The sequence below is a fragment of the Oryctolagus cuniculus genome, chromosome 1 (genome assembly GCF_964237555.1).
Source record: "Oryctolagus cuniculus chromosome 1, mOryCun1.1, whole genome shotgun sequence".
Classification (NCBI taxonomy): Eukaryota; Metazoa; Chordata; class Mammalia; order Lagomorpha; family Leporidae; genus Oryctolagus; species Oryctolagus cuniculus.
The window spans coordinates 225,626,911-225,644,396 of NC_091432.1; the positions used below are offsets into that span (position 1 = coordinate 225,626,911).

Sequence of the window (17,486 nt, forward strand, 5' to 3'; positions counted from 1 at the left end):
GCCAAGGAAAAACTCCAAGAATGGGATATGAGAACGCCCGAGGTAATACTGAACGAATGGGAGAAAAATTAGGGCTGTGCAGGAATCGCCTTAGGGACCGACTGGACCTGGCAGTCCTGTCCACAGGGAGCCCCCTCCTCCCGCCCCCTGTCACTAGACCTCACCCTGCATTTTTTTCAAATGCCCAGAGCAGAGTCCTTGTGCCCCTCGGTGAGTTTGGGCGATGACGAAGAATTGCATCTTCTCTTGGGAACGCGGAACAGACCTGGAAATTGAAAGTGCCCGGAGCTGATGGTTCTGGGAGGGCGGCCACCGGCATCCAAAGTAAATTAGATCGCGGTGCCTCTGCTATTAGCAAAAGAGCTCCCTGTGATGATGACAGAATGCAGCCGCGAGTCCTGATGCCAGGTGAGCTCCAGGGGACTTGCCAGAGACGAACAGGTGTGGCAAAATCTCAGGCTCATCTCGTGGCTCCCAAGCGTGGCAGTGGGGTCGTATGCTAATAGCTCTGAGAAATCACCTTCTGGGATCTGGGACAGGGAGGGCCTGGGACGACAGCATGTGTGCGTGTGTGTGTGTGTGTGTGTGTTGTGTGTGTGTTGGATCGCACCTGCTTGGCACGGGAGAGGCTTGGTGCCGTGTGTGTACCACCACAGGAGCCCTTTTTGGGGAAGCTGGCCTGGCACCCTGACAACTGGGGGAGAAACTGGTATGCAGTTGGGTTGCAGTGGCCTCATTGTTTCGTGGTGCAGAAGGTTAAATTTGTCGAAATGCCGCAGTTGGGCAATCGTGATTGCAAGAAGCAAGTTGAACTGTAAAAGCTCGGGGCCGTTGAGCCAATTAAATTCAGCAGATGGGCCTTTGTGCCCCCTGGGTACCAGGCAGGGACCTGGCCACAGGCGGGAGGGGCACCAGTGTTCAAGATGTGTCCGACATCCGATGCTTCCAAACACGGCCTCTTGTCCCCTCTGCACATCATGCCCATTTTACGGACAAGGATATGGAGGCTCGGAGAAGTGAAATGACTTGCCCGAGGTGCTGGTGCTATGCATCAGTGGAGATGATGCCTTCCACTCACCCAAGGGACCTAAATCTAGGGAGCTTCCTGGAAGAGTGGACACAGGGAGAGGGAGCTGTAGGCAGGGGAAACAGCCAGAGGCAGGAGACTGAAGGGGCCATTCGAGGGTGGGCACAGACGTTGAGAGAGGAGCTGAGGATGAGGCCAGCTGAGGGGTTGGACATCGGGGGGGCCCTGCAGGTGTCTGAGCAAGGGAGAGACGTGACGGATCTGAGAGGTACTTGGGCCACAGTGCGGGACATCCACGAAGCTGAGGAATGGGGGCAAAGGTGGCCTAGCACGTACTTACACTAAAACACACTCATTGTGTACATGACATGTCTGTTGAACTGGTCTCTTGTATTTCATCTGCCCATCATCCCCAGCCAGGATGATTTTTTTTCTCTTTAGGCACACAGCCTGGCAAACTCCTATCCACCCGTGAAAGCCCTGCACTCGCTGCTTATCATGCACCAGGGGCACGGTCGCTGGGGAATGGGGTGGGGAGCGGCTCTGGGCTGGCCCCTGCAGAGTGGTCCTGAGCAGTGCCAGGGGGCCAGGCCTTTAGTGTGTGAGGCTGGGTCAGTCCTTGGATGAGGACGCCCCAGGAAGGAGAGGGCTGCCTCCCACAGAGGCAACCCCAAAGAGGCGGACGGCGAGAGTGGCTTCCGGCAGCCCCCACACCTGGCAAGGGAGTCCCCTCTTCCTAAAGGGACATCTGGGTTGCACCACAGGGACCACCACACCCCTGAAACCTAGAGCTCCAGCGGTAGTCCCACCTCTGATTTGTCTTTGGCCAAACTCCTCTTCCTGCCGTCTGTCTGCCCTCCCTCGCCTCCCACTCGCTGCCTTGCCTCCTGCTGCCCTGTTACTCCCGAGGCTCCGTCCTGGGCCTTGACTCCCGTAGGAGGCCAGGTCACATCACATGGCCTTGGTCTTGCCTGGGCGGTTTCCTCTTTGCCTGGCCAGCTTTTCCCTCTGTCTCTTTAATGCACACTGGAGGATCAGCTCCCCGCAAGTCGTTCCTGGGGCCACGACCCGTTCTCTGTCAGCAGTCAGCAGCTGTGCTCAGCGGTGCACTGGGGGGCTCTCCTGGGGCCATGGCTCAGGAGCACCCGGGCTGCGCCATGGGCCCTGGTGACACCGCTGCCTGGCTTCCCCCTGCACACGGGAGCAGCTGACTGTCCTGTCTGTGAGTCCCCAGCACCCAGCCCAAGCCCGGCATGGACTCAGGCACTCGGAGATGCCATGGGCAGCAGGGGTGGGCGGGGAGGAGCTGGGGAGGCTGAATCAAAGCATCAGGACTGATCAGGGGCAGGCGTGCCCCTCAAAACAAACAAGCTGTCCAGGACCCAGGGTGCTTCCCCAACACAGGACCCCCGGAGCCTTCCTCCACGCGTGCTGCCTGATGCCTGCTACCCCCTCTCTGGGTGTTCAATTCTCAGAAATCTCACGGCAGAAGCCAGCTTTGCACCTTTCTGCGGTTTGCTCCCCCATTGCTGCTCGATGCACACTGGATCCGGGCTGCTCTCTTGCTGGCCCCACCCTCTCTCCCTTCTCCCCCACCCCCATTCTTTCCAGCCTTGCTCCAGGCCTCTCATGGGCCTGGGTCTGCATCCTATGATGCTTCAGTTGATGAGACGGATTCAAACCTCACTTGTCTCATCGAGGGTCCCAGGTCCACCATGGCAGCCCGAGGTGAAGTGACCATTTAGCCGATACAGCCGCCAAGCGCTGAGTGTAGGATGGGGTGGCCCGCATTGGATTGGACGTGGCTTTTCGTCCAGGCTCTGCCGTTTGCGTAGGGCGTGACCTTGCCCACGTTGCTCAAGCTTTCTGAGCCTCAGGTTCTCATCTGCTCAAGGAAACAGATGGCACTGAACCTCCTCAGAGGTGGCTGTAGGAATTAAGTGAGAGAAGACATGGGACACGTGGAAAAGCACTCAAACTTGTGTGTCCAGGTGTAGAAGCTTCTGGCAACTAGCAATGTCCAGCAGTGATAAACAAATCCACCCGGGGAGGCGAGCCAGCTGACATGGATTCACTCAACAAACATTTGCTGAGCACCTGCGATGTGCTGGGGCCCTGGCTGTGTGTGTGTGTGTGTGTGTGTATTTCTGTGTGTTGGGGCAGAAGGAGGATACGATGATGAGCAAAACCAGGTGCGCTCCCAGGGCTCGAGGGTGCCCAGCACTCACCCAGGGCTCACGCAGTCCTGAGGCACTGACGTGAAGCTGCCATCGGAGGGGAGAAGGAACAGAGGAAAGAGCCCTGGTGACAGGGCCTGGCATGCAAAATCACGCCCCAGGGAGGCATGTTGCTTGCTTGACCCCTTGGTAGTTGTCTGGAGGCAGAGAAATGGGGGGAAAGTTGGCAAGAAGTGAGACTGGAGAGGCGGGCGAGGGCCAGGCCGTCCAGAGCCTGGCGGTCATGTGAGAGCAGCCATGGAAGCAGCCGGAAGCCTGCAAGCAAGAGTGGACGTGGCACGATTGGGGCCGGGCTTTGAGAGCCTCCTGGGGAGAATGAGGGAAGGGCCCCCCAGGAAAGAAGGGCCAGGAGGTGCCCTGGGTGGCCAATGCCCACGTCGCCAGGATAATGCATGGTCGAGTAAGACATGGATCGCAGAGGGATGGGTGCATTTGCTCGGGGCATCTCAGCAGAACCCCGCGGTACACTGTGCTGTTCATGTCCATGACCATGCAGGCCTGGGCACTTCAGGTATCTGTCTGCTTGCATCACACATGACACTGGCCCATTCGTCTCCGGGACTCTGTGCAGAAGCAATCTGCCATCCCGTGTGTGTGTTGCCTGCAAGAAAGCACCTGACAAGTGGCCACAGGTAGATTTTGCATGCAGAGCGCGGATGGTGCGTTTGGTGAATCACTGCGGAGGCATCCCTGGGGAAGGTGCCGCAGGCTCTGTCGCCACTGCAGATGGAGGCTGCCAGGAAAAAGACGGATCCAGACTGGGATCTCCGGGCCACGTGCAGGAGCAGAACGGATGTGGCAGGACAGAGAAGAGGGTCTGTGATGCTGAAGTGCTGTGTAGCCCCTTGCGCGGGGCAAGGGAAGGGGGGGACAAAGGACAAGAGGAAGGAGCAGGGGAGTTTTAATTCAGAATGGGGGGTGCATGCCTTTCTACAAAACTGGACAACACCCCCTGGAACTTCTATCTGCCTCTCACTTCCACAGGGACCCAACAGGGCTCCTTCCACCCTCCTCTGTAAGCATCTCCCTCTTGGCCAATATTCACGTAATTGCTAACTATCCCAAGGACGGGGCCATGCATTTCGCCTCTATGAGCCCACTGAATCCTCAGACTAACCCCTCGTGGTAATCCTGCATCCCACTCTGGTTGTGGGGACCCAGGAACTGGGGGCTCAGAGAGGCGCAGTAGCGTGCCCTACATCACACAGCTGGCCAGAGGCTCAGCCTGGATGTGAACCCAGCCCTCCTGGGCCCCAGAGGTCACAGGACCACCACGCACACTCTGTGATGACTGAGCAGTCGATTCAGTAGGGGCAGGGTTGCCATCCTTTTGAGAGTTTGGTGGGACCCCTTTAGGTGTCTGAGAATTTGGGACCACACAGCTCTTTTGTTAACTCAACAAACTTTCCTGTGGCAGGCCCTGTGCAGTTGGTGGGGCTGCAGTGAGAAGTGGAGGTGGGACTCAGGCGGTGCCCTGGAAGAATCCAGTCTGCTGCTGGAGGCAGACCCATAGCAGGTGCAACGGTCTGCAGCCAATTGCTGGGGCACTCGTCCACCGGGGAGTCCGTGAGGATCTCTCAGGGGCTCTCCAGGGGCTGGAAGGCCTGTGCTGGGCTCTCGTGGGAGAAACAGGCCCTGGTCCAGCTGAGGTGGGCAAGACAGGCATTCCAAGAGGCACATTCCTGTAAATGCAAAAAGGCAGTTTTTGGCAGAGGCTTGGGATCCCTGGCTGCTTGGTGCAGCTGGGGTGGGGGGCGTCTCAGCTGGCGGGGACTGGGGTGTGGACTCCAGTGGAGACCGGGCCTGCGGCTATTCACCCACTTTAGATTAATGAGCACGTGGTACTGAGCCCGGCCTTGTGCTGAGTACTTCATGACTTGGTGACTGGATCATGCTTGCTTTGTACCTTAAGCTTTTTTATTTTAAATTTTTATAAACATACCTTTTAATTCCATTTCCATGACGTTTCAAAAATTATTTACTTATTTTTATTTGAGAGGCAGAGAACTAGAGAGAGAGAGACAGATAGAGATGGCCAATCCTCAGGTTCACTCTCCAAATGCCAGCCACAGCTGAGACTGTTGGGCGGAAGCTAGGAGCTCGCAACTCAATGCAGGTTGCCCACAGGGGTGGCAGGAACCCACGCTCTGCCTCCCGGGCTGCACATTAGCAGGAAGCTGCAGTGAGAGTGGAGGTGGGACTCAAACCCAGGCATCCCGATATGGGATGCTGGCATCCCAAGTGACATATTCTTTTAAGATTATTTTTATTTATTTGAAAGACAGTTACAGAGGGGCAGAAGCAGAGGCAGAGAGAGAGGTGTCTTCCATCTGCTGGTTCACTCCCCAGATGGCCGCAACAGCTGGAGCTGCACCGATAAGAAGCCAGGAGCCAGGAGCTTCTTCTGGGTCTCCCACACAGGTGCAGGGGCCCAAGGACTTGGGCCATCTTCTACTGCTTTCCCAGGCCATAGCAGAGCTGGATCAGAAGTGGAACAGCCCGGACTTGAACTGGCGCCCATATGGGATGCTGGCATTGCAGGTGGTGGCTTTACCGGCTACACCAGCAGCCCCCAAGTAGCATCTTAATTCCTGTACTAAATGCCTGCCCAAGAAAAGCTGTTTTTTTTTTTTTTAAAGTTTTTATTTATTTACTTGAGGAGAGCAAGCAAGTGAGAGAGATCTCCCATCTGCTGGTTCAATTCCCACAATGTCCACACCAGCCAGGACTGGGCCAGGCCAAAGTCAGGAGCTGGGAGTCTGGCTGGGTCTTGCACAGCAGTGTTCCAAGTGCTGTCTGGACTGCTTACACCAAACACCCACTCTTAAAAATACTATTAAGAATAAGACAAACACCTATGAACATAATGCCCCAGTCAAGAAATCAAACCTCGCCAAAATGGGCGGAAGCCCCCTTCCTCCCACCCCCTCACATCTCCCTCTGCCTCTTGCTGAATGGGGGTATTTAGCATTTCTCTCTGAATGCACTCCCCTTTTAAAGACCTATTTATTTATCTGATCAGCAGAGAGACAGAAAGAGAGCGGTCTTCCATCCCTTGGTTCTTTCCTCAAATGGCCACATTGGCCAGGGCTGGCACGGGCCAAAGCCAGGAGCCAGGAATTCCCTCTGGGTCTCCCACTTGGGTGTGGCAGGGACTCAAGTACTCGAGCCACCATCTGCTGCTTCCCAGGTGTACTAGCAAGGAACTGGATCAGAAGTGGAGTAACCGATACTTGAATGAGCAGTCCAAAGTGGGATGCGGGTCTCAAGTGGCAGCTTAGCCCACTGCATGCCACAATGCGCACCCCTCCTTTGAATGCTTTGATACTTTTAGCCACACTGTGCCTTCCTAGGCAAGATGTGGTACTTTGCTTTGCATGATTTAGAAGCCTGTGTGAATGATGTGTAACTTGATCTTCTGCAACTGGGCTCCCCTCAACATGAGACATGAGGCACTCCTCACCACGGTGCAGAATCGCACCTGCCACTGTAGCCTTTGTCCACGCCCACTTCTCCTGGTGACACTGGGCTGCTTCCTAACCCCAACATTGTCCCAATGAGCAAGAGCTTCTCGGGGGCACCCCAGAAGTGAAGATGGGTTCCTTGACACTCCTGAAGGTTGCCAAGCTGTTTTTCGGAGGGGCTGCACCCCTTCCCCTCCCTGCCAGCAGGTCACAGAGCCCTGCCTTCCCCTTGGCACCTGCTGGCCACCTGCAGACTTTGCGCCCATCTGACAGGTGTGGAACTGCACTTTCCTGGGGTTTTATCTTGCATTTCCCCGATTATCAATAGGATTATCTGTTTATTGGCCATTCAGGTTTTATCTTCTGTGCCTTGTTCATAAAGCTTGCTCAATTTCCTATTGTTTCTTTTGAAAATGGATTTGTAGAATGGCTGTGTATCTTTTGGATACCATGTTACAACAAGTAGCTTCTTTGGGTAAACAGGAGTTTTAAGCTTTAATTAAGTGTATCTACCTTTGCCTTGTGGGTTGTGCTGTGGGGGCCTTGAAGACACCCCTGCCTCTTCCAAGCCTTCTTGTACAAGTCCTCAGTACACCTTACATGGATCTTAACTGCATGGTGTGAGGTAGGGATTCCATCTTTTTTTTTTTTTCTAACATGGACATCTAATCACTCCAGCACCATTTATAGAAAAGTCCACCCTTGCCTACTGACCTGCCTTGCCACCTCTGCCAAATATCAAGTTTCCATACATGTGCGAGGCTAATTTTATAACCTCTATTCTAGTCTGATGACCTATTTAACTATCTGTAGGTGATGCCTCATGGTTTAGTTGTACCTTTTGGGTCCCTGCCTGGAATTAGAGAGCTAGTGGCTTCCTGAGAAAGCATGCATCTCTCACTCTAACAATTTCCATGGAAGGCTCTTGTTTACAAAAGGACTTCTTATATAGCACCTCTAGGCCCCTGCAGAAGGGGAAACCGAGGCACAGAGGGACAATCATTTGCCAAGGGCACACAGCCAGTGTTGGGTTAGTGCTGCTGTAGATTTCGGAGCTGCGCTGTCCACAGGTCCCACGCAGGCCTGCCTTCATTCTTGAGTGAGGTGTGGTGCCAGCTCCTATGGGGGCTCCGGACCCCCGCAGGAAGGCAGGGGCTGCGGGTGGGCATTTTGTGGGACGTCCTCTGAGGCGTGGGGTCAGCGTAAGGAAGCTGGGGCAGGTTTCACCGCCAGTTTAAAAAAGCTCAGCGCTGGGCGTGCACGCGGGCCGGGGCGCAGGCGCTGCCTTCGGAGAGGCCGCCGCCGGCTCCCCCTGGAATGAGAGGCGGGAGTGAGGATCGGCTTTCAGCAGCGCCGCGGCGGCCTGTCCGGGGAGCTCCGGCGCAGGCCCTGCCCGAGCGGCCGCGTCAACCGGTTCTGTCTGTCCGACTGGGAGAACAGCTCTCGCTAAAAATAGCGCCCTGCCCCGGGCCACCTGCGCCCGCCCGCGCCCGGACTACCGCCCCGGGAGTCCCAGCCCCGACAGCCCCGGGAATCCGGCGGTCCTGCGCGCCGCCCAGCCCGGGCCGGGTCCCGGAGCGACCCCCGAGGCGGAGGCCGTGGCCACGGCGCTAGCCCCACAGGCACCGCGGAGGGTGGAAGGGCCGCGGCCGAGGCCGTCAGGGATGGGCGGCGGCGGCGGCACGGCCTCGCTGCCCCTGCTGGGGCCTCCCGCGGGCTCGCTCTGCGAGGATTTGCTCTACCGCCGAGGTAAGGCCGCGCGGCGCCCGCGGGGGGCGAGGGCGGGGCGGGGCGGCCCCAGGCCACGGCCCAGAGCCCGGAAAGAGGGGCCAGGCTCTGTCTGCAAACTCACGTTCGCCAGAAAATGTCGGAAACGCGTACGTTTCCCTCCGGCCCCTGCCACGCTCTGGACTCAGTGTGCCTATCTGGCAAATGGGTCGATAACATCGTAAAGCTTTAATATTTGTTGTGTCTCCAAGATGAATTGGGGCGGGGGGGAGGGTGGAGGCCGCGCTGAAGCGGATGGCAAGCGTGCACTAGAATGGGGGCCCTGGGGTCCTTGCGACTTCAGGTCGGGGGCACTGCCTTCTCCAGTCCGTGGCTCCCTGAGATCGGAGATGGCGCGCAGGAAAGGGCACGGCGTAGGCGGGCGCCCCAAGATCCTTGACGGAGTGGGTGCTGGAGGGTGGGAGAGGGACCCGTGAAGGAAATCGCGGCCCACCCCCTGGCCCCGTGCTCCTACTGTTCCGGACCAAAGACCTGGTTTTGCCGTGCTGGGGGCCAGGGCTCGGCGGTGCAGCCGAGACCCCGGGCTCACTCCATGCCGCCGAGCCCAGAAGGGGAAGGGGCTTGTGGCCCGGCTTGGATCCTGGGGCAGGCCGGACAGGGGCGTGCGCTCCAACCGGCCGGGACGCGCGGGGGGCGGCGGGTCCCGCGGCCAAACAGGTGCGCCCCCGTCCCGCCCCTCCCGCCCCCGCTCGGGCCCCGGCGGGCGGGCGGAGCTGCGGCCGGCGGGGCCTGCGATTGGCCGGGCTGGGCCCGCCGGGTGGCCGGGGGAGCCCGCGAGCCAGCCGGAGAGCGGCGGCGCCCGGAGCGCGCCCCTGCCGGGCCCGCCGCCTGCCCGGCCCGCGCCGCTCGGCCCAGCTGGCGCGACTGCAAACTTTGCTGCCGCCGCTCGGCGACCCTGCCACTTCGGGACCTCGCGGCCCTGGGCCTGGGCGGCTCGGGCTCCGGCGCCTCTGGGATGGCAGCGCCCAGCGTCCTGGCCTGCGCGTAGAGGTAAGAGCGAGGGCCGGCGGGTCCGGTCGAGGCGGCCCGGGAGGCTTGCAGGGGGTCCGAGCGCCATCTGGGGGCCCTGGGGCGACGCGTGGGGGCTTCGCCGTATCCCTTCTTCCGCCCTGCGGTCTGCTGCCCCGCAGGGATCTTGGTGCCCAGCTTTGACCCCGTGCGCTCGGTTGTGCGCGCTCTGCCTCTGTCCCCCGCCGCGGGATGGGGCTGCCGCTGGGTGCTCTGGGGGAAGGTACCCTCGGCTGGGGAGGGGGCTTCTCCAGCCGTCTCCTAAAATCTCAGACTTTCCCCAGCACACCCTGGGGCGCGGTGGTAGCGCGCGCCCGTTGCCCCCAGGGGCAGCCAATGTTCGGGTGGCTTGCGTTCGGTCCTAGCCAGTTGGGGTCGTGCAGGTGAGGCCTCCTTGCCCTTTCCCGGCCTGCTTGGAACCCCGCCCCTCCCCCCCCCCCCAACACCTGGAGCGGAGCAGAGAAGCCTTTTACCCAACCTAACAACTGCGTGCGTGCGCCGGCCTTGATGGCAGGGTTTCTGGTTTCTGGGTGGTCCTGTTCTGAGCCCTCTGGCGCGAGTCCCATGTCGACGCCCCTCCCTGCCCCCCTTCTGTTGCTTAGGGGGAGAAAATACCTTAATCCTGGCTGTGGGTGGGTGAGTAGGTCTCTTGTCACCCAGAAAGATCATAAGGGAGCAGTAACTCGATGTTCACTTCTTTCTGTGTCTTCTTGACACCTGGAGTTAAAGCCCCAACCCCAGCTTTGAAGCGCAGAGAACCTGCCCTTGCTGTGTGCCCTTTGGCAGGTCTCTTACCCTCTCTGAGCTCAAAGGTTCTGTCCGGGGGGGGGGGGGAGCTGCAGTGAGGTTTTTGTGAGCATCAGGCTCATAGGTGAACAGCCTTGGGCACCCGGTCTGCACCCTGGAGCTTGGGCCCTCCCCAGGGATTGGACACCCTTGTGCCTCGGTTCCTCCCCGCCTTCCAGCCCTTTTGAGAGAAGTGCACAGATGCACACACCCTCGGGGGCAAATGATCTCAGTGGGGGTGTGGGCCCCAGGTTGAAGACGACTCTGCCCAGCCACTTCCCTGCCATGGACTCGCCAGAGGAGGGATGAGTGTGGGGGACTCTGCCTGTCCTGACTTCTCTCCCCCTTTTGCATGCCTGGGGACTAGAGCTGTCAAAAACTCAGGGGACAGCAACTGATCTGATTCACCAGCATGGTGGGGAGAGGGGCTGACTGGCAGAACCTGGCCCAGAGTCACCTTCAAGATCACCTGAAGCCGGCCGCTCCCCCTTCTTCCCACTGGGGCGCCGCATCTCCACCTGGCGAGCACCTGGTCTGTCTTCTAGGCTCCTGCGGTGACGGCTGAGTTCACCAGGCAGCTGCTGTCCCGAGCAGGCAACTCTGGCCTGTTAGAAAATGCCCCCTGTTGGGACAGGAAGCTTGCGTCCCTGTGCCCTGTCCCCACTGGCTCTGCTACAACCTTTGGGTGGCTCTTACTGGCTCAGCTCTTCACTGCGGTTCCCTGGGGCCTGGCATTCTGTTCCTTCGCTTAAGCATTGAACACACACAGCACACACAGCCCCGCGTTCTGAGTGTTTATCATCTCCAGAGAGCACGATGAGAGCTCTCCTGGGTTTCCCTGCATCCTGGAGACCCCTTAAGGTCCTCTTCTTACCGTCATTTGCATACAAAGAAACAGGTTTAGAGAGACTGAGGGACTCAGTCTCTAGGTCCTAGACCTAGACCTAGGCCCTAGGTCATCCAACAAGTAACAGATGGGGCTGCACCCCAAACGCAGCATCTGTCTTTAGAGTCCATGGTCTGATTGGGACTTTGGTCCTGCACTTGCCTACAGGTGCGTGTGTGTGTGTGTATGTGTGAGTGTGAGTGAGTGTGTGAGAGAGAGAGAGATGGAGAGATGGAGATGGAGCCGATGGGCGCACTTGGGCAGTGGTGTGTGCGGGTGGTGCTTTTATCACAAGCAGTGGGGCACTGTTAAGGTGCAGATTCCTCGTGTCTGTGCTTAAAGAGGTTCCGAGGCTGTCCTATACATCACGGTTTGAGAAGGTTAGCCCTAAGGTGCCCTGCATGGGGAATTCAAGCCTGGCCTTCTCTCTCAGCTGGTTCCTTTTCCTCCCTGGGGCTCTGTGCACCTGTAAGACAGGTGTGCTGCTGTCACACCCAGTGATGGCTCTGTGTGGATGGCAGGGGTCAGGAGCGCAGAGGAGCACGGGCGTGGGCCTGTGCCTGTGCCCCTGCCCTCAAGGCCTCTGCGTTCTAGAAGGACTGGTGCACCTGGGAAGCTGCTGTTTGCTCAGCTAGAGTGGTGGGGGCCCTGGAGAGGTGGCCAGGGCTCCCTAACCCCCCCCAGCCATACCAGCCGTCCTCCTCCATCCTCCCATGGTGGCCTCGTCACCTTCCCAGCCAGGAGGGAAATGGGCTGGGTCTGCTGGGTGCGCATCCCCATTTGCCATCGAACGGAGTCACCTGTCTCCCTGGAGGGCTGCTGTGCTGCTGAGTGGCAGCAGGCAGTGGAGGGGGAAGTGACTGACCTGAGGCCAGCAGCTGGGCCGGGCCAGGCTGGCTCTTCAGGAGGGGCACGGGTGCAAGGATTGCCTGCTCAGTCCTTGGCAGCATTACAGTCCCCGCGCCCAGCTGTGCCTTAGACAGGGCGCTGGTTCTGCCCTTATCCTGTCTGATGCTGCTGAAAGCAGGGAGCTAGGAAGTAGCCTCTTCGGGTCAAGGTCACAGGAATGCAGGAAGCTGCAGTGACAGGTGGGGGCGGGGGGAAGGTGGGTCTTGAACCCAGGACCCCCAATGATAAGCACAGGTTTCTTTTGTAGCACATCCTGCACCTGCCTACCTCTCTGCCCGACCTGGTCATGGCCTTGGCGCCCAGGGCTCTCGCCTGCAAGCTGGAAGACCTAGGCGATGACCAGTGGGACCGGTCACCTAAGACTTGAGCTTCCTGGGTTGTGGGGTGGGCAGCGGTGCGAGGTTCCGACTGACATCCGCAGAGGAGACGTTTGTCTGCCTTTCTGGGGAGGGGGCGCGCATGCCAGGCTCGGGCGTGGGTGAGGGATTGAGTCACTTGGGAGTGCAGAGTGCCATGTTGGGAAAGGCCCTTTTGGGCCTGTGTCGCGGGCATTGGCGACCCGGGGGGGGGGGGGAGGTGGCAGGGGAAACCCAGGCCGGGGTGGGGGGAGGGAGGTTGCTCCCTTGAGAATGAAACTGTACTTTGCACCCTGAACTCCGCCAGAGGGTGGTGGTGGGAATGACCGGGGCGGGGGAGGGGGACGGAGACCTGCAGCCTGCCCTGACCCCGACCACTGCCAAGTGGCCTGCCAAAACCTCTCCCGGCGCCAGCGGCTGGCTGGGAGGCCAGAAGCCTGCCCTGCCCTCAGCTTCCCCCCATCCATCAGGGTCCTCTCCCCCCACCCCCATCCACAAGAGTGGTTCCAGCAGCCCGGCTACAGCCCCAAACCCTCGGGCCCTGGCCTGGCTCCGGCTGTCCGCCCAGCCCCGTCTCCCTGGGCTCAGCCTTTGCTCTGCCCTGCTGCTTCCCTGCCTGGATTCTTCCCACCTCTGCCCGCAGCGTTTAGTCTCATTGCCCCGCGAGAGACTGGCTGTCCCCTTGGGCAGAGCAGGTCGGGGCTCTTGCCAGCCGCCTTCCTCCGTGCTTCCCCGTGGGCTGGCTGGTCTCCCACGCTGGGCTCCGAGCTCCTTGAGGTCACCGAGCAGCCTCTCCTCTCGTGGCCCACACGTGGGTGCAGCCTTCCTTAGCCTAGTAAACTTCCTTAGCTTGCCGAGAGCTTGTAGCATCGCGCTGCCTTTGAGGCCGGCCGGGGGTCCCTGCCCCGGCTCAGCACGTCTTCCCTGCACCCCATTCCCCACCACCACTGGGGCAGGGAGCTCCTGTTCCGGGCTTCGGGCTGGCCTGGCTTGGGCTTCGAGGAGGATTTCTCTGTTTCGCCTCACTCGTGCTTTGGCCTCAGACGGGCAGGTGTGGAAGAGGCACCTTGTCCGTCCCCGCCCGCGGGCTGAGCTTCGGGTCTCAGGTGAGACTGGCCGGCGCTCACCTAGTTCTTCAGAGTACCTGCGAAGCTCTTAGGCAGTGTCTGGAGGTCACCATGATTGTACTGGGGGGGGGGGGGGGCTGAAGATGTGGCTGAGGGACAGCAAGGGGAGGTCACGTGACTTCTCTAGCCTCCCCACCCCCCAGTCATTTGAGGTCAGAACTTCCCTGGAAACTCAGAGAGCATTGCTGAGGCCAAGGGGGAAGAATGAAAATGCAAACAAGGACTGAATGAGAAACCCAGGAACCCAGGGTATGAAGGCTGCCGCTCGGTGCCCCTGCCTGCCCCTGGGACAGCTGTGGCCCGGAAACAGTGGGAAACTCCTCTCCTTGTAGGTCACCATGGATGAAAGACCTGACCTGGAGGGTGGTCTGAGGGGTGCAGGGCCCCAGGAGGGTCGTCTTGGATGTTCAGATGGTCCCCAAGTCTCTTGCCCAGGTGAGGCCATTGGGGGCGCTGTTCACCAGTCTTTTGTCACTGTGACCTTCCTGGTTTTAGGTGACCCCAAACCCCCATGGAACATTCTAGCACAGGTGCCTCAGGGTTGGCCCCTCAGGGTGCCCCTAGAGCAGGACCAACCTTGTCAGCCAAGGGAGGGGCTGTTGACTAAGTAAACATGACTCTTGTCTGGTGGCCCTGGCTGGCAGTCACTCGTGGAGAATGTGTGACAAGTTGAGACCACCAGGGAACGGCTGCTTGCTGGGGGCAGATGTACCGGCTGCAGCAGGGGCCTGAGAGCTTTTCCTGGCAGAGGGGACGTCATCCAAGCCGGCGCTGCTTCCGGGAGGAGAGAATTCCCAGAGGCTCGGGCAGCCCCTCTGATAGGGATCAGCAGGGCGTGTGAGGGGTTTGTTTCTCGGCCAGGATGTGGGGCGTTAAAAATAGCCGCCCCGGTCCCCTGGGCCCGCGTCACACTTGATGCTGCACAGAGCCCCTTGGCTCGGCTGTCTCCCTGCTGGCTTGGGCGCCGTGGGCGGAGGCGGGCGCCGGGCTGGCAGCTTTGTGCGGGAGCACGCGGAGGCTCGAGCCCAGCCATGCTGACTGTATGGGAAGCGTGATGGCAGCAGTGGGTCACGCCCCAGCCCCCTGCGGTGGCAGCTTCACTCCGAGGTCCCCGGTTCCAGCGACCAGCCCCCGGAGGCCAGGGCTTGCTGCAAACAATGGGAGCCGGTTTTTAAACCAGATGACAAGGGTGGCAGAGAGCCTAATGGTGAATCAAGGCTTTCAGAGCAGAGGCTCATCCTGGGGTCCGGGGTTGTGGGAGGCTGTGATTGGCTGGAGCAGGGGAGGAGGGGTGAGAATAAAGCAGGAGAGCCCCATGTGGACCCCACCCGGAGGGCTCGATGCTGCAGTAGACTGTGAACTTGGTGGTGTAGGCAGTGGGGAACCAGGGGTGTTTAGAGCGCAGCAGTCACCTTGCACCATGGGCGGGGGGTGGGGGGGTGGGGGGGATACCTTTTTCTGCTGCCTCTGGGTTTGGGGGGGAGGCAGTACGGTCTGTGGGGGCTCTCGGCTTCTTCTGATTTTCAGCCTGGGTCCTCCTAGCTCTCTGTCTGCCTTCCTTCCCCAGGGAGTGAGGAGTAGTCCCCAGTCCCGGTGCCCGTGATACCGGGCTCCCCCCCCCCCCCCGACGCACTCCTGGACCACCAGGGCGGCTCCTGTTTCTGCCACCCCCCCTGCCCCCAGGCCCCAGCCTCTCCCAGCACTGACTGCATATTTTACTGCCCACTGACTGCCTGCTAACCCCTGCTCTTCCCAGCCAGGCCAAGGCCCTGGAGGGCAGGACAGGAGCTGGTCAGAACTGAGCTGCACAGACCACTGGCAATTTTCTGGTGCAAGCCATTGATTTTAGCATTGGGTGGACAGAGGCCTGCCTTTCCCCAAGACTTTGTGACCAGCTCATGGCAGAGCCGGCGCCCAAGCCTGGGTTCTCTAGACCCGTCCTGGTCCTCAGGCCGCCCACCCTGCTCCTCGGCCCCGGCTGCCAGGGATCCCCGGCCCTGTGGAGCCTGGTTTTGCAGCCTTGGCTGCTCCAGGGGCCGGGAGCCAGCAGCGCCAAGCCCGCGGGTTCCCAGAGAGGGCTCCTGGCGTCGTTGGCGGCTTACTCACAGCATGAGGTCACCGCTCACCTCTGCACGGGAGAGGCAGCCAAGGTTGGGGAGTTTTCACTCAGAGGCACTTGTTGATTTTCTTTTGTGAGTGCACACATAAGAAAAACAAACCTGTTGGTTGGGACTTTGTACTTGGCCCTTGAACTGTAGGCCTGGGGAAGCCACTGGGCTGTGCTGAGCACTGGCGTGGGGGTAGGGCAGGGGCTGCCCCATCTCACACAGCTTTTCACCAGAGTGGCTGTGTGTGGGGAAGGAGCCTGGACGAGAGCTGCGGTCTGATACAGGCGTTTGCTCTGCCTCTACTGGCTGTGTGACCCTGAGCAAGGCACACACCCTCTCTGGATGGTGATAACATACCCAGCAGGGCTGGCATTATGGTGCAGCAGATCAAGTCAGTAGAGTCCTGGCTGCTTCACTTTGGGTCCAGGTCCCTGCTAAGGAGCCTGGGAAGGCAGCGGAAGATGGCCCAAGTGCTTGGCTCCCTGCCACCCACATGGGAGACCCGGGTGGAGTTCCAGCCTCCTGGCTTTGGCCTGGCCCAGTCCTGGCCCTCATTTGGGGAGTGCAGCAGAGGATGGAAGATCTCTCTCTGTCTCTCCCTCTCTTTCTGTCACTCTGCCTTTCAAATAAATGAACACATCCCAAAGAGAAAAAACATCTAGCAGCTCACACTTCCTGCAGGACAGGCACCAGCCTGTGAGGTCCTGTTCAGCTCTCTGCTGCGGATGAGGAAACCTAGGCCCAGGGAGGGGGAGTGGCGTGCCTGAGGCCACCCACTGGGGGATGCCAGGGTCTGGGTCCTCCCAGCTCCACAGCCCCGAGTGCCAGGTCCTCTGCTGTTCTGCCTTCTGGTTGCTGGGCTGCTCCAGAGGACTGTGCAGCTGTGAACGCGGAGTAGCCCCATCTGAGTGAGCAAATTGGGGGGTGGCAAGGCGGGGAGTGAGGGGCCCCTTCCTCCACTGCATCATTCCTTGTCTTCCCCAATAGCACTGTCCTTGAGCAGGGGCTGGGAGCAGGCACGGCTGTATCAAGGCTCTGTCTGAGGACAGGCACATTGGGATTCCTGGTTTCACCAACAGCCAGCCCCGGGGGCCATGGCTTTGCATGCCCTGCGGCTTGCTGGCTTTCTGGTGCTTCCGTGGATCCCTTTCCTGTCTTCTAGAGACACCGTGGCTGGGAGCTGCTCAGTGCAGTGAGTGGAGTGGATTGACCACCAAGGTGTTGGTTCAGTGTAGAAGGGGGCTCCTGGCCTTGGGTGGGACATGGAGGAAGCAGCTTGCCTGCAGCCTGGAGGAACCTGCTAGGGCAGAGAGGCTCAGGAGAGGGGGGCAGCTGGGGCCTGGGGTTGCTCGAACAGACCTGGGTTTGCCTCCTGGCCACTGCACCCGTCAGCTGCTTTTGCTCTTGGAAAAGTGACCTCCCTCCTCTGAAATCCTCAGTATTCTCATCTGAAAGTCAGGGATAAGCTGTTGCCCAGGGTGACTAAGATCAGACCCCGGGAAAGAGAGCGTCGCGCAGCGTCTGGCCTTTAGAGAGGTGCGTGCCCTTGCTGTTATTTGCAGCACTAGTCCCAAGGGCCGTGGCCGTGGCCTCAGGGTGCTCCAGCCAGTGCTGCCTCTCGGTGAAGGCGGCTCTGGGGAGGGGGAGTTAAAGAGACTCGTGACTCATTTATGTGTTTTTTTTTTTTTTAATTTTTTTGCCAGGCAGAGTGGACAGCGAGAGAGAGACAGAGAGAAAGGTCTTACTTTGCCATTGGTTCACCCTCCAATGGCTGCCACAGCCAGCGTGCT

The 17,486-nt window shown here is 59.7% G+C and overlaps 1 protein-coding gene across 9 annotated transcripts in view; it reads left to right on the forward strand.

Annotated features, from left to right (window-relative positions):
* Window positions 1-17,486, forward strand: part of DAB2IP (DAB2 interacting protein) — a 170,695-nt gene that overhangs the window by 13,292 nt on the left and 139,917 nt on the right. The window contains exon 1 of one of the 9 annotated variants that reach the window (XM_051855546.2): window positions 196-441. The exons of 5 other annotated variants lie outside the window; for them this stretch is intronic. In XM_051855546.2, coding sequence (XP_051711506.2) covers window positions 384-441 — 58 coding nt within the window. In that variant the 5' untranslated portion in view covers window positions 196-383. Of the gene's footprint in view, window positions 1-195; window positions 442-8,092; window positions 8,478-9,293; window positions 9,507-17,486 lie in introns of those variants that run through there. 3 more of the 9 variants (XM_051855539.2, XM_051855583.2, XM_070056326.1) reach the window with 3 other exon arrangements.